General features: G+C 40.0%; 1 protein-coding gene across 4 annotated transcripts in view; it reads left to right on the top strand.

Moving 5' to 3' along the window:
- Positions 1-5,289, top strand: part of LOC126481312 (tetratricopeptide repeat protein 30A) — a 135,050-nt gene extending 129,761 nt beyond the window's left edge. For all 4 annotated transcript variants that reach the window (XM_050104972.1, XM_050104971.1, XM_050104970.1 and 1 more), the window contains 3 exons: positions 1,143-1,255; positions 4,441-4,599; positions 4,679-5,289. In XM_050104972.1, coding sequence (XP_049960929.1) covers positions 1,143-1,255; positions 4,441-4,571 — 244 coding nt within the window. In that variant the 3' untranslated portion in view covers positions 4,572-4,599; positions 4,679-5,289. The remainder of the gene's footprint in view (positions 1-1,142; positions 1,256-4,440; positions 4,600-4,678) is intronic.
- Positions 5,290-22,790: the final 17,501 nt, after the last annotated feature.

Below are 22,790 nucleotides of genomic sequence, written 5' to 3'. Positions count from 1 at the left end.
TCCAAGGGAAGCTTGTTAGGACTGCTGTTATTTTCTGTATATGTAAATGATCTGGTGGACAGTGTAGGCAGCAATCTGCACTTGTTTGCTAATGATGGTGTGTGGTGTACAGAAAGGTGTCATTGTTGTTTGACTGTAGGAGGATACAAGATAGCTTAGACAAATTTTCTAGGTAGTGTGATGAATGACAGCTAGCTCCAATTGTAGAGAAATGTAAGTTAATGCAGATGAGTAGGAAAAGGAAACCTTTAATGTGTGGAAACAGCATTAGTAATGTCCTGCTTGACATAGTCACATAATTTAATTATTTGGGTGCAACATTACAAAAGTAATGTGAACTGGAAAGAGCATGTGAGGATTGCAGTAGGGAAGGTGAATGATTGACTTCAGTTTATTGGCAGAACTTTGGGAAAGTGTGGTACATCTGTAAAGAAAACCACATATAGGACACTAGGGCAATCTATTCTTGGATACTGCTTGAATGTTGGGATCTTCATGAGTTCAGATGAAAGGAAGACATCCAAGTAATTCAGACTTGGGCTGCTATATTTGTTACTGGTAGGTACAAACATCACCCAAGTATTATGGAGATGCTTTGTGAACTCAAGTGGCAGTCACTGTAGGGAACACAACAGTCTTTTCAAGAAACACTACTGAGAAAATTTAGAGAACCAGCATTTGAAGTCACTGCAGAATGATCCTATTGCTGTCAACATACATTTTGCTTAAGGATCACGAAGTATAAGATACGAGAAATTAGGGCTCATATGGACACATATAGACAATCGTTTTCCCTTGCTCTATTTGTGAGTGGAACAGGAAAGGAAATGACTAGTAGTAGTAGTATGGGGTACTGTCTGCCACACACTGTGTAGCGACTGGCAGTATGTAGATGTAGATCTCCTTCTCACTCAACCATGTATAGAACTGACTCTAGTATCCATCACTTCTTGCACCAGTGAGAGTACCCTGCAGTGTGTGATGTGTGTTCATACAGATCACAGTCCACCTCATGGCACCTATGCTGGTTTTTCTATAATATATGTGGCAAGCTGAAATCTCGCTCATTATGTTAGTATTATGGTCTTTTGAAAGCTAAAATGCACACTCACTGTTATCATATTTTCAATTGGTTTCCACAGGTTTTATGCTAAAAGATGTTTCCTTTCCTTGATTGAAAACTTGGCAAAGCACATGATTGTTGCCAAAGACTCTGTATTCCAGGAGTGCATACAATTTTTGGAACACTGTGAAGGTAATTAAAACTCTTGAATACTTTAAGTCAGCTATTCAACATGTCTTGAAAGTGATCAAGTGTATTTGTAACAAGTTGTTGCCGTGTCTCTTTTTACCTCTGTTAAAAATTGATATTAATATTGTCATTTTTTAGTTAATCCATCTGGGAATAACTACAGGTCTGAAAGTTTGTAGTTTTGGAGCATAATAGTTTCCTTCCATCATCACTTATATGGTAATCTTGGTTTATTACAGTTAGGTAATTGTTTGTTCACTAAGAGGTGAATAGTTCACAATTATTTTAAATAAAAGAATTGGCAGAAGAAAGTGCTAATCCACAAGAATTTTTTTCAGTACTCCATGTTATCTGTTTGGTTAAATTCAAAGACAAGAACATTAACACAATAAAACAAAGCAGTTTATACTACAGACAGCATTTTCTAGTGTTACGCGTGGAACTACTTGCTGCCCTAACAGACAACATGAACAAATCAACCTTTACTAATTTGAGGGTTACAACTTTCTTCTGATGTTCCCTTCAAATCAGTCAAATCAAACTGAAATACAAGTGTCTGGGAGACGAGTGTTCATTATTTGACCTGACAGTATTCCTGAATACATGAGACACGTGGCAGCCATCTTTAGTAAAGACAAGTATTAAGTGCAGGAAGAAATGTGGGAGCTCCATGTTGCCATTCTATGAAATGTCCTGATGGGAATCAGTTCCCATGTTCTTTCTCTGACCATTAGTGTCCCTACCAGAAACATGGAGATGTTCCTTAGAGAATGGCATAGTCCCTTTGTGTGTGTGTGGGGGGGGGGGGGGGGGGGGGGGGGGTGCATGTGTGTCTTTGATGTAAGTCTTTAAGGGGATGAGGTAGTTTTGTAATAATATCAGCAGTGGCAACAAATGCATTGAATCCTGTATGGAAAAGCTATTGGAGGGTATCTGGCACTTGTAGAAAGTCTCTGGAATGCTAGAACAAAGAAACTTCCTCACAAAATCCGTAGAAGACTACTTCTTCCAGTCAGGTCTTTGCAGGTGAACTTGTAAGAATAAGAGATTCTCCTTGTTTTGGTCACTGTGGGAATTGAAGGAAGACTTCATGAGGCACAAATAATTCCGCCTGGCGTTCTTGTTGATGAGGAGAAGAAGGAATGATATTGCTACTAGAGCTACTAGATGTGGAAGGAACTTGATCAGTTCGACACAGGAGAAGATGGAAGAAATGGACCTAGAATTGTAGTAGGAACTTTATTTTCTGAAGCAACTCTCTCATTCTCAGATGACTGAAAAAGCAGGCCTGACATTCAAAGGTGAATGCAGAAAATCTGCTTCACCAAATATTTCATCATTGAAGATCATTATTCCTATATCTTTGAAACCTTTGCTGATATGAGAGTGTGAAAGCAGATGGAAATGCTTCACCCATTATGCTTGTCACTTCACAGATATAAGTGTCTGACTGGCTCGATTTAGTAGCCACCTTTCACAAGCCTTACTGCAATAGGACTTGAAAGGCCCGTAAAGAGCAACATTCAGAGGTCGAAGTTTATGGCTGCAATGTGGCGGTGGTAATGTTAATTGAACTATGCCATTTTCTTTGCAAATGTTATTGCTCTTATTGAAATGTGGCGTCCATGATTGTCAGTGAAAAGAAGTGTTGGGTTTTCTTTGCTTGGTCATTCATGTGCCATCTATGTATGTGTCTCCAGTCATCCATCCTGAAGTGTGATCCTGCCCTTCACTTCCAGGGTGACCTGTTGTTAAACATGAAATCCTGAAAATGAATGCATGCGAACACAGAAATGGAGGAACTGCTTTCCCAGGCTCAGTATAATGCCACACAAGGTTACAAGGGGTGCCCCTCTCTGCAAAAGTTTTCTCCCCACACTTGCTTCTGGCCACATGGAGACACTACCTTTCCAGGTTACTCTACCATTGAGAGGCCAGTCCTCATCAAGGTTGTAGATATCTAGTGGACCAAATTTGAATTTTTGGTAAAATTCTTTCAAATTGGTATAAAATTTAGCTAAATTTGACCTGTTGTGAATTAGTGCACAGCTCAGACTAGTAGTTTCACATTGTCAAAGAGACAGTATATGTTCTCTTCATAAAAGAATGAAACTACACACTCACAGACTTGTTGTCAGCATGGCAGTTCCTTGTTGTAATGAGTCCCTCATCAGGCCTCTGGCTTGTGGCGTCATGCGAATGTGGTATGGAGGGGCACATTGTCAGCACACCTCTCTTCCAGTCATTTTGCAGACTTCCTAGACTGTGGAGTCACTACTGCTCAGTATGTAGCTCCTCACGTGGCATCATGAGGCTGAGTGCACCCTGTACCAGTCCTCACACCCAAGAAAAAATCTGTAGCAATACAGGGAATCTAATCCAGGTCCTCCACATGACAGCCATCTCTGTGATAACCACTTAGCTACCAGAGGTGAACTCGTCGTTTTTCACTGCAGCGCATTCATATACTAGCTTTGTCATAACTGTGAGAGAGAAACTGTAATTCATGCCACCAATTTAAGTTGGATCACGAAGAAAGTTTTTCTCCTGGTGTAAATACATCTCTGCATGCATTTGATAGCCTAAAGTTCATTTCATGGTCATCAACAGAATTGCTGATGGTACATTTTTGTTTTGTTCAAGGAATTTTAAATTGATTAAATGCTGCATGAATACTTCTTTGATAGCTGGTATTGCTAGTTTCAAATCTTCCTTTTGAACTCTTGGCATCTGAAAGTAAAAATTTATAATTTCACTAAAATAGGTCTAAAATATACAACTTCACATTTCTTACAAAGTATGGTGTAAATATTTTTTAATTGAAAAGATCTTTAAATTACAAAATTAAATAAATGGTGTTGTTTACTGACTACCCCACAATACCTAACTGCCTTGTTGTGACAGCTATGTTTACCACTGACATAAAATTAGCATGACTATATTAACATTAATTACAAATATTAAAACCAATTAGAAATATAAGCAATGGGGTATATTACCTGCAGATCTGTATTTGTAAAAGAAAATAAATGACTTAAAAACTTTTAAATTCTTCTGCTGCTGTTGTCATCATTATGAATAATGCTTTTTTAATGAGACGATGATGATGATGATACTATTCAGTAATACAAAATCACTTTTTTTAAGTGTTCCTAAATTATGAATTGGCATGTGTTTAATATTTTCAGTTTATGGCAGAGATGTTAAAACAGTGATACTGCAGCCACTTGAAGAGCCTCACTTACATCAGGGGAAAAATACAGTGACATATGAAGCTCGACTCCTAAAGGCATTGCTCCTAAGACTACAAATGTATTAGCCAAATTGCGTGTTGGAGGAATATGCCAGTAAGAATTGAAACTTTTTTTATGTGTTGAATTCAGGATGTAGATAACATTACAAGAAAATGTTTAATTTTCTTTGCAGGGAAAGAAGAGTAATATAGCAACAGAAAAGATCATAACATGTTCAGTGGAATTACAAAAAGTCACTCTTTTGTTCTCACAGTAGTTTTTCAGGGATACTTTGTTAATGTATATCACTTGCTTATGTATTATGTTTGAAATTGACAAACGTGAGAAGGAAGATAAGAACTACTGTTCAGGCATGAGAGAAATAGGAAACCCACAGAAAGCAGAAAAATTATGTTTCTCATATTACCACTTTTTCACACTAAAAATGTGTGACACAAAATTTGTTGGAGATCTTATCCTTTTTTCAGCAGTCTTGTAATAGGTACTCCATAATTTGCCTCAAAAGCAACTCTCTTCACACCAGAAATGGAATTTTGGTAGTTATTTTTTCAAACTGGAGAGCACACAGTGGGTCGTGTGCATGTACTATTATTACTGGTGCTGTGGCTTTTAGTCTTATGTAAGTATAAGTATTTATTTAATTACAACTATTAATTGTATTTACATTTAGTTAGATATTACTCTGCAAATACATGTATCCTTAATATCTTTTTGTTTTCCCCTAATTTTAAATAAAAATTCTATTCCATAAATTGGTAGCTCCCCTGTATAGATAATAAATGCTGTTGGATAATAAATGCTGTAGTTATATAATTGGAGTTAAAGGGAGAGGGTCAGTTGAGGGATGCAAGAAGGAACCTATGGATAATGGATTTATCAGTTTATGGGACAATTAAATAGAGAATTATTAATTCCTACTTAGTCGTAGTTTCCATTACTTTTCTCGTTTAAACAATCTGTCTAGTTGTTAAAACATCCATACATTTCTTTCTACCTGCTGTACCCAGTGTAATTCCTGATCACCGGCTTTGTCGAATTTTTTTTCCTGTAATCTGTTTAATATACCTGTTTCTTCCCCAGCTTTGTCACAGTACAGGATTTTAAGAGTATTGGGAAGTTCTACATTGACCTGTACTTTTATGTAAGTGTACTTGGCTTTTCTCCAGCTGTCCCTATTTTAGTAGCTGGTGATTCAATACCACACATTACTCTTTTGTCACAAATATTGGTGGTGCTCATTAGGCTCTTCATATGTTTCCCCTTATGTTGCATGTCCTTTTGTCACATTGTAAAATTATGTTATTTCTTTAATAGTTGCATGCTAGATAAGGCATTTGTGGCCATTTAGTCAGTAGCAAATCAGATTATGTTATTGCAGAGGTACTTTTTCCAACACTGCAATCTTTTTCAACCATTTTCTATCCTGTAATGAAAGCCACGTAACTCTCCAGACCCTGGTTTTACCCCTTTACCTATTTGGAAAAAATGACATGTACACTATGTGATCAAAAGTATCCAGGCACTTGACTGAAAATGACTTGCAAGTTCGTGGTGCCCCCCATCAGTAATGCTGGAATTCAATATGGTGTTGACCTACCCTTAGCCTTGGTGACAGCTTCCTCTCTCGCTGGCATATGTTCAATCAGGTGTTGGAAGGTTTCTTGGAGAATGGCAGCCCATTCTTCATGGAGTGCTGCACTGAGGAGAGGTATTGATGTCCAAAACATCCCAAATTACAAGGGGTGCAAGCCCCTTCCATGAAAAACATTACCACACCATAACACCACAGCCTCCAAATTTTACTGTTGGCACTACACATGCTGGCAGATGATGTTCACTGGGCATTCGCCATTTCACACAACATTTTTCCACTGTTGAATTGTCCAATGTTTACACTCCTTACACCAAGCGAGGCATAGTTTGGCATTCGCCAACATGACGTGTGACTTACGAGCAGCCACTTGATCATGAACTCCAAGTTTTCTCACCTCCTGCCTAACTATCATAGTACTTGCAGTGGATCCTGATGCAGTTTGGGATTCCTCTATGATGGCCTGGGTAGATGTCTGCCTATTACACATTATGACCCTCTTCAACTGTCGGCGGTCTCTGTCAGTCAACAGATGAGGTTGGCCTGTAAGCTTTTGTGCTGTTCACGTCCCTTCATGTTTCCACTTCACTGTCACAACGGAAAGAGTGGACCAAGGGATGTTTAGGAGTGTGGAAATCTCGCATACAGACGTATGACACTAGTGACTCCCAATTACCTGACCACATTCGAAATCCACGAGTTCCACGGAGCAACCCATTCTGCTCTCTCACTATGTTTAAAGTCTATTGAGGTCACTGATATGGAGTACCTGGCAGTAGGAGGCAGCACAAAGCAACTAATATGAAACACGTATGTTTTTGGGAGTGTCTGGATACTTTTGATCATATAGTGTATTAGATTCATCATAATTAGGTACTGGAGAGAAGACTAATAGAAAATAAACATTTTCTCATGCTTCCTATGCTGTAAGTAGGTAGAGGGACATGTTTTGGGGAAATTATTTTTTACATTATAAAGAGTAAAAATCAGTTGCTAAAAAAGCAGCAATTATATCCATACAATGTGAACTCAATAATGCAGAGATATTAGGAGCAGAACCATTACTATTCTAATTTCGCTAATTACAGATCTTTTACATTAAGAAGCATACTTCAATATAAAAATTAAAAAATTTTGCTTTATGAATGATGGCGGCATAAATGCATTAGTTAGCTTGAAATTCACAGTATATAAATCATGCTAACAAATACACTGCTCACTTAAAACAATTTAAAAAATTAAATTTAATTAAAAATGCCATGAAGTCAAAAGTCCATTGTACCTATTCACACATACATGAAATATAAGAAAAACTGCAAAAGTGGGTCTCCATAAGTATGTTAGTGGCAGCAGTAAAATAATGACAATCAGTATCTACATTCACATTATTTTTCAAGGTCCACATAAATCATTTTTTCTGCCACAAACTAAGCTGCATCCACTGTACAACTTTCAACATGGGAATGTTAACTAAGAAGCCACCTCCCCCTCCCTATCCCAGGCTCCTCCTTGCCCACATCAGACTGCTTCTTCCCTCATGTGTGTTTTCTACTTCACAAGAATGCCTTTTGACCGAAAGCTGAAATGTATACTGGCCTTTTTGTTGTGGCTGTCTGCGACTCAACATTTCCACTATATGGTGAGTAGCAATCTGTCCTTTTCCTAATACTGTCATTAGTAAATAAAAAAATAAAATAAAATGAATGGCCACCAACAAGCAGTAGCCAAGAGACAGCTGGAACACGCATTTGCTGAACATGCTGTCCAACACTAATGTTCTTCACTTCAATAACTATTTCACAGCCTGCATCATCCAGATCCTTTCTACTGACACCAGCTTTTTTCTGCTTCTCTACTTCTCTCTGAATTTGATCCTCTTCACTGCCCCCTCCCCCACTCCCACTGTACCAGCAACCTGTCCCCACAATATCCCTGCGTGCTCCCACAAGCAGCACAACACCCTCCTCCTACCTATCCCAGCCTCCTCCTTGCCCACATCAGACTGCTTCTTCCCTCGTGTGTGTTTTCTACTTCATAAGAATGCCTTTTGACCGAAAGCTGAAATGTATACTGGCCTTTTTGTTGTGACTGTCTGCGACTCAACATTTCCACTATATGGTGAGTAGCGATCTGTCCTTTTCCTAATACTGTCATTAGTAAGTAAAAAAAAAATAAAATAAAATAAAAAAAATAAAAAAAAGGATTTACTAGATACCTTGAAGGATTTTTCAAAAACTGATGTCTGCTGATAATATAAGAATGGCCTATGGACACTGATACTAGACACAGTGGAACAAGCTTACAAATAAAAATGACCCACAGGTGCCAGAAGCAGAAATCAAGGGTCACACATACAATGAAACTCCATAATCGAAATTCTGAAGTAGCTATATTACAATCTGAGGTGGCATATCACATAAATACAATAACAAGAAAAATAATTTCTGCCCTTTTTGCACCAGAAATTTTTGTCCACATGTTATTTGCAAAACGGGAATGCTATTGTCAGATAGTTTTGCTTGATACTGTCTCATTGCATAATCTTCTGGGACACCACAACTAATGTTATAAATATTCTAGCTCCTACTTGCCTATACATTTAGTCACTAGTAAGAGTGAATTTAGGATGAACTTTGAAATTCACAATCATAATACCAGGGGTAAAAATAATTTCCTTATAGACTGTATCCTTGGCAAAGGTTCAGAATTCAGTTCTATATTCTGGTGCAGAAGTCTAAGCAGGATGTAAATTGGAAATTCCTAGACAAAGTACAGAAATGTATCTTACTAACCTCTATAAATTATCAGAATATTTAGCAAAGAAGGGTAAATTTTTGCATATTATACACATAATCTTCAAAGAGCTGTTTACCATCTTAATTTGTTGGTTTCCAAACAAAAACATGAAAATCTCCACTAATAAAATTAAAGTTATGGCATTCAAGGGAATATCCACCATCTGGTTTAAAATTGTAATAAATAATGTAATACTGGAACAGATACTTATCTCAGCTGTGACAAAGGATGAAATTTTGACAACGAAATTGAAAACAAGATCCTATAGTTCAACACACTCTGTGGGACAGTTAAAGAAAGCCACGGATAAAGTTTTACAAAGTCATGCCAGTACCTACTATGCTCTATCTGAAACCTGGGTTACCAGGACAAAAGAATATGAGCAGGATCGAAGCTGCAGAAATAAGATTTCTCTGTAGTAGTGTTAAAGTGTGCACTAGAGAAGACTGGTCCAGAAGTGAACCATTAGGAATGAATTACAAGTTGATTCATTGTACAAGAAAGTAAACCTAGATAGAAAACAAATGGTGGGAACTACTAGATAGAATGCCTGTAATAGCAGAGTTTGACTCCCAATGTCGACTAAGCCCATTTGTTTTTCACAGCCCGCACCAATATTCCATGAACCACACATTCTCTCATCAGTTCCCAGCTCTGGTGGATATTATGTCCAGCAAGATCTTAATAAGTTGAGTGGCAGACCCCAAGCCTTGTTTAATTTGAAATCTTCAACTCAGTTTATTAGGATTTCCAACATTTTTATTTCGGTAGACTCCTTAATAACACTCTCCAAGAAACTTCCATTTGGATGATGATACTGTGGTCCACCATTCCATTTATTAAAGGGACATTGTACCTTCCTAGGGGGGCAATATATTTAAAAAAAAGATTTTGTTCATAAACATTCCTTGGATTGTATTTTACTAGAGAAATATGTTTTCTAAGGGCATTTCAGCCATTTATTTTAAGGGTAGCACATGTTGCCATGCCCCCTTTTGCCTTCTGTCAACTTCTTGAACTCCAGAAACCTAATTTTCTGATTTGTGAAAATATTTCATGCTCACAATTGGCTGCCCTATTTATGCACTACATTCACTTGTTCTTTGTCCTTCCAGAACCCAAATGAATCATTTAACAGTACCATATGGTCTTGAATTCCTAAAACAGTATTTGTAGGTAAAGGTACACTGAATTTGGGTGTTTATGATGCAGTTCTTTCATTTAATGATGGCAATGTGGGGACAGTTAGGCTGTTTCAAAAGTTAGGCATACAACCTGGGGAAAATACGGTGATGGCATGTTCTGAATTGGATGCTCTGTGTGAAGAAAGCAGATTATGAAATGACTATGGTAGCTACGAAGGCAAGAATGCACTCATGGAATGCTAAGAGAGCTATGGAGGATGAAGAAAATGCAGATGACCCAGGATATGGTACAGGGATGTTCTAAGGTCAGTAACAAACGATGTTCATCTTTAAAGCTGGATTCTTGAGATTTTATTTTTTTAGTGATTAACCATGAACCATGGACCTTGCCGTTGGTGGGGAGGCTTGCATGCCTCAGTGGTACAGATGGCCGTACCGTAGGTGCAACCACAACGGAGGGGTATCTGTTGAGAGGCCAGACAAACATGTGGTTCCTGAAGAGGGGCAGCAGCCTTTTCAGTAGTTGCAGGGGCAACAGTCTTGATGATTGACTGATCTGGCCTTGTAACATTAACCAAAACGGCCTTGCTGTGCTGGTACTGCGAACGGCTGAAAGCAAGGGGAAACTACAGCCATAATTTTTCCCCGAGGACATGCAGCTTTACTGTATGATTAAATGATGATGGCGCCCTCTTGGGTAAAATATTCCGGAGGTTAAATAGTCCCCCATTCGGATCTCCGGGCGGGGACTACTCAGGAGGATGTCCTTATCAGGAGAAAGAAAACTGGCGTTCTATGGATCAGAGCGTGGAATGTCAGATCTCTTAATCGGGCAGGTAGGTTAGAAAATTTAAAAAGGAAAATGGATAGGTTAAAGTTAGATATAGTAGGAATTAGTGAAGTTCGGTGGCAGGAGGAACAAGACTTTTCGTCAGGTGATTACAGGGTTATAAATACAAAATCAAATAGGGGTAATGCAGGAGTAGGTTTAATAATGAATAAAAAAATAGGAGTGCGGGTTAGCTACTACAAACAGCATAGTGAACGCATTATTGTGGCCAAGATAGACACAAAGCCCATGCCTACTACAGTAGTACAAGTTTATATGCCAACTAGCTCTGCAGATGATGAAGAAATAGATGAAATGTATGACAAGATAAAAGAAATTATTCAGGTAGTGAAGGGAGACGAAAATTTAATAGTCATAGGTGACTGGAATTCGTCAGTAGGAAAAGGGAGAGAAGGAAACATAGTAGGTGAATATGGATTGGGGGGAAGAAATGGAAGAGGAAGCCGCCTTGTAGAATTTTGCACATAGCATAACTTAATCATAGCTAACACTTGGTTCAAGAATCATAAAAGAAGGTTGTATTCCTGGAAGAATCCTGGAGATACTAAAAGGTATCAGATAGATTATATAATGGTAAGACAGAGATTTAGGAACCAGGTTTTAAATTGTAAGACATTTCCAGGGGCAGGTGTGGATTCTGACCACAATCTATTGGTTATGAACTGCAGATTGAAACTGAAGAAACTGCAAAAAGGTGGGAATCTAAGGAGATGGGACCTGGATAAACTGAAAGAACCAGAGGTTGTAGAGAGTTTCAGGGAGAGCATAAGGGAACAATTGACAGGAATGGGGGAAAGAAATACAGTAGAAGAAGAATGGGTAGCTATGAGAGATGAAGTAGTGAAGGCAGCAGACGATCAAGTAGGTAAAAAGGCGAGGGCTAATAGAAATCCTTGGGTAACAGAAGAAATATTGAATTTACTTGATGAAAGGAGAAAATATAAAAATGCAGTAAATGAAGCAGGCAAAAAGGAATACAAACGTCTCAAAAATGAGATCGACAGGAAAAGCAAAATGGCTAAGCAGGGATGGCTAGAGGACTAATGTAAGGCTGTAGAGGCTTATCTCACTCGGGGTAAGATTGATACTGCCTACAGGAAAATTAAAGAGACCTTTGGAGAGAAGAGAACCACTTGTATGAATATCAAGAGCTCAGATGGCAAACCAGTTCTAAGCAAAGAAGGGAAGGCAGAAAGGTGGAAGGAGTATATAGAGGGTTTATACGAGGGCGATGTACTTCAGGACAATATTATGGAAATGGAAGAGGATGTAGATGAAGACGAAATGGGAGATAAGATACTGCGTGAAGAGTTTGACAGAGCACTGAAAGACCTGAGTCGAAACAAGGCCCCAGGAGTAGACAACATTCCATTAGAACTACTGATAGCCTTGGGAGAGCCAGTCCTGACAAAACTCTACCATCTGGTGAGCAAGATGTATGAGACAGGCGAAATACCCTCAGACTTCAAGAAGAATATAATAATTCCAATCCCAAAGAAAGCAGGTATTGACAGATGTGAAAATTACCGAACTATCAGTTTAATAAGTCACAGCTGCAAAATACTAACGCGAATTCTTTACAGACGAATGGAAAAACTGGTAGAAGCGGACCTCGGGGAAGATCAGTTTGGATTCCGTAGAAATATTGGAACTCGTGAGGCAATACTAACCTTACGACTTATCTTAGAAGAAACATTAAGAAAAGGCAAACCTATGTTTCTAGCATTTGTAGACTTAGAGAAAGCTTTTAACAGTGTTAACTGGAATACTCTCTTTCAAATTCTGAAGGTGGCAGGTATAAAATACAGGGAGCAAAAGGCTATTTACAATTTGTACAGAAATCAGATGGCAGTTATAAGAGTCAAGGGGTATGAAAGGAAAGCAGTGGTTGGGAAAGGAGTGAGACAGGGTTGTAGCCTCTCCCCGTTGTTATTCAATCTGTATATTGAGCAAGCAGTAAAGGAAACAATAGAAAAATTTGGAGTAGGTATTAAAATTCATGGAGAAGAAGTAAAAACTTTGAGGTTCGCCAATGACATTGTAATTCTCTCAGAGACAGCAAAGGACTTGGAAGGGCAGTTGAACGGAATGGACAGTGTCTTGAAAGGAGGATATAAGATGAACATCAACAAAAGCAAAACGAGGATAATGGAATGTAGTCAAATTAAATCGAGTGATGCTGAGGGAATTAGATTAGGAAATGAGACACTTAAAGTAGTAAAGGAGTTTTGCTATTTAGGGAGTAAAATAACTGATGATGGTTGAAGTAGAGAGGATATAAAATGTAGACTGGCAATGGCAAGGAAATCGTTTCTGAAGCAGAGAAATTTGTTAACATCAAGTATAGATTTAAGTGTCAGGAAGTCGTTTCTGAAAGTATTTGTATGGAGTGTAGCCATGTATGGAAGTGAAACATGGACGATAACTAGTTTGGACAAGAAGAGAATAGAAGCTTTCAAAATGTGGTGCTACAGAAGAATGCTGAAGATAAGGTGGGTAGATCACGTAACTAATGAGGAGGTATTGAATAGGATTGGGGAGAAGAGAAGTTTGTGGCACAACTTGACTAGAAGAAGGGATCGATTGGTAGTACATGTCCTGAGGCATAAAGGGATCACAAATTTAGCATTGGAGGGCAGCGTGGAGGGTACAAATCGTAGAGGGAGACCAAGAGATGAATACACTAAGCAGATTCAGAAGGATGTAGGTTGCAGTGGGTACTGGGAGATGAAGGAGCTTGCACAGGATAGATTAGCATGGAGAGCTGCATCAAACCAGTCTCACGACTGAAGACCACAACAACAACAACAACAACAACAACAACAGTGATTAGGTACATTTTTTCAGGAACTTACCATGATAAAACAGTGAAACCTACACAACTTACAGAAACTGAGTTGAACATCAATGATGCATTTTTAAAAGAAGTTCAGTTTAGTATTGTAGAAATTATGAATTAATAAAGCTTAAATATGTTGAAAAAAATTTACAACTTGCAAAAAATTCTCTATAAAATAAATTATGCAGGCAACTTATCTACAAAAATAGGTCAATGGAGAGAGACTCTTCCTGCACCAGCCATTAAAATTATATAACATTATCATGAACCAGTCACAAGATAAATGTACCTAAAATTGACAAAATTAACATTGTAGGTATAAATGGTACAGTCTCCCCTTAAGATCTATCTGGGTATCACATTCCCCAGAGCTGATAAATGCTGAGAGAATGTGTGTTTCATGTAATGTCTGTGCAGGCTAAGAAGATAAAGGGAAAAACAAGCAAAGGGCATAGTGGGTGCCTGGCATCAAACTCAGCTATAAACAGCAGTGTGAGACCAACAATAGTCCACAGTCAGCTTGGAGTCCAGGCAGCAAGTACACAAAACATGATAAGTCGGGCCAGCTGAAAAAAATGACTGGCACTGTCATCAAAATATTGTACATAAAGAGCAAACGACAACTCAACTGAACACCCAGAAGCACAAAATTACTCAGTCACGCTAAGAAAACTCAAAGATTACAAGAGAATTTCTGAACAACAGGTTCAGCACTGAATAACATCACTCATGCAACATAAAAGTGCTTGAGAATAATTATTCTGTGATACTGCCTATTTTGTTCCCAAAATATTTAGCCAAGGAAACATGCTGCATCTGATTTTATATAAAAACAAAGATGATGTGACTTACCAAACAAAAGTGTTGGCAGGTCGATAGACACACAAACATACACACAAAATTCAAGCTTTCGCAACCAACGGTTGCTTCGTCAGGAAAGAGGGAAGGAGAGGGAAAGACGAAAGGATGTGGATTTTAAGGGAGAGGGTAAGGAGTCATTCCAATCCCGGGAGCGGAAAGACTTACCTTAGGGGAAAAAAAGGACAGGTATACACTCGCGCACACACACACATATCCATCCACACATACACAGACACAAGAAGACATTTATAAAGGCAAAGAGTTTGGGCAGAGATGTCAGTCGAGGTGGAAGTACAGAGGCAAAGATGTTGTAGAAAGACAGGTGAGGTATGAGCGGCGGCAAATTGAAATTAGAAATTAGCGGAGATTGAGGCCTGGTGGATAACGAGAAGAGAGGATATGCTGAAGGGCAAATTCCCATCTCCGGAGTTCTGACAGGTTGGTGTTAGTGGGAAGTATCCAGATAACCTGGACAGTGTAACACTGTACCAAGATGTGCTGGCCGTGCACCAAGGCATGTTTAGCCACAGGTTGATCCTCATTACCAACAAACACTGTCTGCCTGTGTCCATTCATGCGAATGGACAGTTTGTTGCTGGTCATTCCCACATAGAAAGCTTCGCAGTGTAGGTAGGTCAGTTGGTAAATCACGTGGGTGCTTTCACACGTGGCTCTGCCTTTGATCGTGTAAACCTTCCGGGTTACAGGACTGGAGTAGGTGGTGGTGGTGGGAGGGTGCATGGGACAGGGTTACAAGGGTAGGAGCCAGAGGGTAGGGAAGGTGGTTTGGGGACTTCATAGGGATGAACTAAGAGGTTACGAAGTTTAGGTGGACGGCGGAAAGACACTCTTGGTGGAGTGGGGAGGATTTCATGAAGGATGGATCTCATTTCAGGGCAGGATTTGAGGAAGTCGTATCCCTGCTGGAGAGCCACATTCAGAGTCTGATCCAGTCCCGGAAAGTATCCTGTCACAAGTGGGGCACTTTTGGGGTTCTTCTGTGGGAGGTTCTGGGTTTGAAGAGATGAGGAAGTGGCTCTGGTTATTTGCTTCTGTACCAGGTCGGGAGGGTAGTTGCGGGATGCGAAAGCTGTTTTCAGGTTGTTGGTGTAATGGTTCAGGGATTCCGGACTGGAGCAGATTCATTTGCCACGAAGACCTAGGCTGTAGGGAAGGGCCCGTTTGATGTGGAATGGGTGGCAGCTGTCATAATTGAGGTACTGTTGCTTGTTGGTGGGTTTGATGTGGACGGACGTGTGAAGCTGGCCATTGGACAGGTGGAGGTCAACGTCAAGGAAAGTGGCATGGGATTTGGTGTAGGACCAGGTGAATCTGATGGAACCAAAGGAGTTGAGGTTGGAGAGGAAATTCTGGAGTTCTTCTTCACTGTGAGTCCAGATCATGAAAACGTCGTCAATAATTCTGTACCAAACTTTGGGTTGGCGGGCCTGGGTAACCAAGAAGGCTTACTCTAAGTGATCCATGAATAGGTTGGCGTACGAGGGGGCATCCTGGTACCCATGGCTGTTCCCTTTAATTGTTGGTATGTCTGGCCTTCGAAAGTGAAGAAGTTGTGGGTCAGGATGAAGCTGGCTAAGGTAATGAGGAAAGAGGTTTTAGGTAGGGTGGCAGGTGATCGGCGTGAAAGGAAGTGCTCCATAGCAGCGAGGCCCTGGATGTGCGGAATATTTGTGTATAAGGAAGTGGCATCAGTTGTTACAAGGATGGTTTCGGGGGGTAACAGACTGGTTAAGGATTCCAGGCATTCGAGAAAGTGGTTGGTGTCTTTGATGAAGGATGGGAAACTGCATGTAATGGGTTGAAGGTGTTGATCTACGTAGGCAGAGATACGTTCCGTGGGGGCTTGGTAACCAGCTACAATGGGACGGCCGGGATGATTGGGTTTGTGAATTTTAGGAAGAAGGTAGAAGGTAGGGGTGCGGGGTGTTGGTGGGGTCAGGAGGTTGATGGAGTCAGGTGAAAGGTTTTGTAGGGGGCCTAAGGTTCTGAGGATTCCTTGAAGCTCCGCCTGGACATCAGGAATGGGATTACCTTGGCAAACTTTGTAAGTAGTGTTGTCTGAAAGCTGACGCAGTCCCTCAGCCACATACTCCCGACCATCAAGTACCACTGTCGTGGAACCCTTGTCCGCCAGAAGAATGACGACGGAACGGTCAGCCTTCAGATCACGGATAGCTTGGGCTTCAGCAGTGGTGATGTTGGGAGTAGGATTAAGGTTTTTTATGAAGGATTGAGAGGCAAGGCTGGAAGTCAGAAATTCCTGGAAGGTTTGGAGGGAGTGATTTTGAGGAAGAGGAGGTGGGTCCCGCTGTGACGGAGGACGGAACTGTTCCAGGCAGGGTTCAATTTGGATAGTGTCTTGGGGAGTTGGATCATTAGGAGAAGGATTAGGATCATTTTTCTTCGTGGCAAAGTGATATTTCCAGCAGAGAGTACGAGTGTAGGAGGTGGTGGTGGTGGTGGTGGTGGTGGTGGTGGTTGTTGGGATGTTTAAGGGGGACTAACGAGAGTAGGACAGTAAATCTTTGACGAGGGCTGTTTGGTTGAATCTGGGAGTGGGGCTGAAGGTGAGGCCTTTGGATAGGACAGAGGTTTCGGATTGGGAGAGAGGTTTGGAGGAAAGGTTAACTACTGAACTAGGGTGTTGTGGTTCCAGATTGTGTTGATTTGGAATTTTGAGGTTTTGGAGGGAGTGGAGCTGGAAGTGGGAGATTGAGTAGATGGGAGAGACTGGGTTTGTGTGCAATGAGAGGAGGTTGAGGTTTGCTGGAAAGGTTGTGAAGGGTGAGTGAGTTGCCTTTCTGGAGGTGGGAAACCAGGAGATTGGATAGTTTTTTAAGGTGGAGGGTGGCATGCGGTTCTAATTTGCAGTTGGCCTGTAGGAGGATGCTCTGAACAGCCGGTGTGGATGTGGGAGAGGAAAGATTGAGGACTTTTATTAAGGATAGGAGTTGACGGGTGTGTTCATTGGCTGAGTTGATGTGTAGGTGAAGGATTAGGTGGGTGAGAGCAATGGATCGTTCAGTTTGGAACTGGTATAGGGACTGATGGAAAGAAGGGTTGCAGCCAGAGATGCACACACAAGCAGACATATTTGGTCTTTAAATATGTCTGCTTGTGTCTGTATACGTGTGGATGGATATGTGTGTGTGTGTGTGTGTGTGTGTGTGTGTGTGTGTGTGCGCGCGCTGCGCGCGAGTGTATACCCGTCCTCTTTTCCCCCTAAGGTAAGTCTTTCCACTCCCGGGATTGGAATGACTCCTTACCCTCTCCCTTAAAACCCACATCCTTTCATCTTTCCCTCTCCTTCCCTCTTTCCTGATGAGGCAACAGTTTGTTGCGAAAGCTTGAATTTTGTGTGTATGTTTGTGTTTGTTTTTGTGTCTATCGACCTGCCAGCACGAGAGAGAGAAACATTCCACATGGGAAAAATATATTAAAAACAAAGATTCCATGACTTACCAAACGGGAAAGCGCTGGTAGATAGACACAATAAAAAAACACACACACACACACACACACACACACAAGATTTCAAGCTTTCGCAACCAACGGTTGCTTCGTTAGGAAAGAGGGAAGGACGAAAGGATGTGGGTTTTAAGGGAGAGGGTAAGGAGTCATTCTAATCCCGGGAGCGGAAAGACTTACCTTAGGTGGAAAAAAGGACAGGTATACACTCACGCACACACACACACATATCCCTCTTTCCTGACGAAGCAACCGTTGGTTGCGAAAGCTTGAAATTTTGTGTGTGTGTTTGTATGTTTTTTTTTATTGTGCCTATCTACCAGCGCTTTCCCGTTTGGTAAGTCATGGAATCTTTGTTTTTAATATATTTTTCCCATGTGGAATGTTTCTTTACATTTTATATATATACAGTTACAGTACTGCCCAAATGTTATGTTGCCTTACCATCCATAATGTAAACTGCACAATCTGAATGTGTGGTTTCAATAATGTAATCATGCAATGCAATGCTAAAAATCTTCTTACAAGGAAAACTTCTCATTACACACTGATATTGGTTGGACTGCTTGTTCCTCCAACCTCACGTCCTAATTTTTCTTCTGTTGGTGCAATTTAAAGATCAGATTTACACACTTTGGCCCATACACGATGTACAGCCTCAAGACTGTTATTCATGAAAAGACAGCAGCTATTCTGCGAGATGTGACAGCTCAGGGAATGAGAGCCTTCAGAAGTCATTTGAAAATGTGCATTGGCAAAAATGGACATCATTTAGTACTTATGATTTTCAAAAATGTTCATTAAAAACTGTTTAAGAACTATTTTCTATTTTAGGATAAATTACTCTCCATTTTATTGGCCTCTGAAACATTTAGGTTTTAGAGGGTGGTGGGTCCTGTACATTTTACAGACTGGCTTGCCACGATTTATTCTGCTAGTTAGTGTAGAACGGTACTTCTTGTTCTTCATAATGGGATTTACATAAAACAATATGTGAATGGATGACTGAATAAATGCAGATGAAACGCTGATTTACAGGGTTACAATTATTGAATGATATTGGGGGGGGGGGGGGGGGGGGGGGGGTGTGGAAGAACATACTTTAGTCACAAACCATGGCGAACACACTTTACTCAACATGTAAATGTCACTACAGATACTCAGATTTAGATTATGACACATCCAATATGCCTGCCATCATTGGCGATGATGGGGCGCAGATGAATAGTGAAATTCTGCATGACCCACTGAAGCAACAGTACATCGATGCTATAGATGACATCCTGAATGGCTGTTTTCAGCTCAGCAAATGGTTTTGGGGTTATTGCTATACACCTTGTCTTTAATATAGCCCCAAAAAAAGGAGTCACATGTGTTCCGATTCGGAGAATATGGCGGCCAATCGAGGGCCCATGCCAATGGCCTCTGGGTACCCCAGAGCCAGAATGTGGTCCCAGAAATGCTCCTCCAGGACATCAAATACTCTCCTGCTTTGATGGGGTTGAGCTCCATCTTACATGAATCACATCTTGTTGAAATGGTGGTCACTTTGGATAATGGGGATGAAATCGTCTTCCAAAACCCTCACATACCATTCGGTAGTCACCGTGCCATCGACGAATATCACACCAATTATTCTGTGACTGGCCATTGCACACCACATAGTCACCCGTTGAGGGTGAAGAGACTTTTGGATTGCAAAATACAGATTCTCAGTATGCCAAATGCGCCAATTTTGCTTACTGACGAACCCATCCAAGTAAAAGTGGGCTTTGTTGCTAAACCAAACTATACTAATTCCCATCATGCCCCATGGCCAGAAGTGCAGTTTGAACATGCTAATTAAATTGTTTATAAGTTACGATGATTTTATTTCCTACACTTCATTTCAGTAATTGTCACCCTATGTGTTCACTGTTTCACGTAATTCTCTTCATTATATCTTGCAATCATTTCTCAGAACTCTAGCAACGAAAATCATTTACAGAACATTTTTTCAATCATGAATATCCAATTATACTTTCTGAAATAAAAAATTATGAGAAAAAGACTTCTATTTACCATATGGTTGTAAACAGGCACAAATACAAATGCCAGCTTTTGAGACCATAGGTTGTTTTCTTCAGCAATGTAGACCAGAGGGATGGAGGAAATGGGACTGTTCGTTGAATAAGTTGGAAGGTCACACACAACTCCAAAGCCAAACAATAAGGGGATCAACAATGAAGAACCAAAGAGGCAATTTGGAAGACAGCATATTCTATGGATGAACTTTATGATGCCGTTATGCAAGTGTTTCTCTTCTGCATCTCCAAACTTTCTCTGAAAAAAAAGAGAGAGAGAGAGAGAGAGAGAGAGAGAGAGAGAGAGAGAGAGAGAGAGCAAGCATCCTATACCTCTTTCATTTGTGTGCCATTAACATGTCAACTGTCATGAGGCCACTGCCAGCCTCACATCTGATGCTGTGGCGACACCTGGTCTGACGATGAAACAACCATCACCATGGATATGACAGTCAATAATTCAAGAGGCTGTTGGTAGATTTAGCGATATAGAATTTGTGCTATACCACTGACGTCCATGCCACTTACATGATGTGTGGTAAAGTACAATACATAGTATGTTATACAATGAAGTTAATGATTTTTAATCATAATAGTTATTTAAAGAAAAGCGACAAAGTGTGTGTTTCTTTTGTTATATGTATGTCATGGAGAATGGGCAAGTGTCGAAGGCTGTTCTCTGTGTGGCATGGGAATTTTACGTCAAGTACTCACCTGGTAGTTGGCCGTCGACAACAACTCCTGCAGCGATTATGATTGCGTAATGAAAACAATTACTGTTGTAAAATTGTGTTGAATGTTGTTAATGGCTTTAAAACAGTCTTTCTGGCCACAGCCAGGTTAACTTCTATTTTATTACGAGACAAAGTTTTTACTGCATTGACATATTGTATTCTCTGTCGATAAATTAACCCAGCTGAAGTCTTTGTGAAGATAAAAGTAATCACTGAGTTAATTATATATTCTGAAGTATACATGAAGTAGTTTATTTTCAAATGTATCCATGCACAAGCTCCAATCAACTGACAGCATACATTGAAAGAAGTATTTAATCTGTGAGAAGTAAGAAGGGAATCTCTGATTTTAAAATACTTCACCAATTTTGTATTTCCAAAATTGTATTTCACATTTTGTATTTCTGAAACAGTATTTCACATTTCAAAGTATGGAGTGAGCTAGTAATGAATTGTGGATGAAAGATATTTTACTCTGATTAACTGAAAGTATCCATGAAATTGTTTAATTTCAGCTTAGCTGAGGCCAGAAAAACCAACCATTCACAGAGTAGCTGAATGCTAGATTAAACAGTATCACTGATTATCTGAGTAATGAACAGAATCAGCAACCACATTATGACGACTTCTGGAAATAGAGATTACACAAACAGAATTTTTTTCCTTTCCTGCCCTATTCAACTTCAAAAGAGGCAATACAGCAAATCAGTACAGAATTTACAATATAAATCCAAAGGAATTAAATATCTAAATCTACATCATTACTCTACTATTCATACTTAAGTGCCTGGAAGAGGGTTCATCGGACCATTTTCATACAACTACTCTACCATTCCACTCTCAAATGGCGCGTGGGAAAAAGGAACACCTAAATCTTTCCGTTCGAGTTCTGATTTCTCTTATTTTATTACAATGATCATTTCTCCCTATGTAGGTGGGTGTCAACAAAATATCTTTGCATTCGGAAGAGAAAGTTGTTGATTGAAATTTTGTAAATAGATCCCGCCGCAAAGAAAACCACCTTTGTTTCAGTGACTGCAACCCCAACTCACGTATCGTATCAGTGACACACTCACCCCTATTGCACGATAACACGAAAAGAGCTGCCCTTCTTTGCACTTATTCGATGTCCTCCATCAATCCTACCTGGTAAGGATCCCCTACCGTGCAGCAATATTCCAGCAGAATGGACAAATGTAAGGTAGGCTGTCTCTTTAGTGGGTTTGTTGCACCTTCTAAGTGTTTTGCCAACAAATCGCAGTCGTTTTTTTGCCTTCCCCACAATATTATCTATGTGCCTTTCCAATTTAGGTTGCTCGTAATTGTTATTCTTAGGTATTTAGTCGAACTGACAGCCCTTAGATTTGTGAGATTTATTGTATACCCAAAATTTATCTGACTTCTTTTAGTGCCCATGTGGATAACCTCGCACTTTTCTTTGTTTAATGCCAATTGCCACTTTTTGCACCATACAGAAACTCCCTCTAGATCATTTTGTAACTGGAATTGATCGTCTGATGATTTTACTAGACGGTAAATTACAGCGTCATCTGCAAACAATCTAAGGGGGCTGCTCAGATTATCACGCAGATCATTTATATAAATCAGGAACAGCAGAGGGCCTACGTCACTACCTTGCGGAACGCCAGATATCACTTCTGTTCTACTCCATGATTTACTGTCTATCACTATGAACTGTGACCTCTCTGAGAGGAAATCACGAATCCAGTCACACAACTGAGACGATACTCCATATGCATGCAATTTGATTAATAGTCGCTTGGGAGGAATGGTATCAAAAGCCTTCTGGAAATCTAGGAATATGGAATCGATCCGAGATCCTTGTTGACAGCACTCATTACTTCATGGGAATAAAGAGCTAGCTGTGTTGCACTAGAACGTTATTTTCTGAATCC

Source organism: Schistocerca serialis, chromosome 5, assembly GCF_023864345.2.
Source record: "Schistocerca serialis cubense isolate TAMUIC-IGC-003099 chromosome 5, iqSchSeri2.2, whole genome shotgun sequence".
Lineage (NCBI taxonomy): Eukaryota > Metazoa > Arthropoda > Insecta > Orthoptera > Acrididae > Schistocerca > Schistocerca serialis.
The sequence above is the reverse complement of the archived record's forward strand: the minus strand, read 5'-3'. Positions and strand labels throughout refer to the sequence as shown.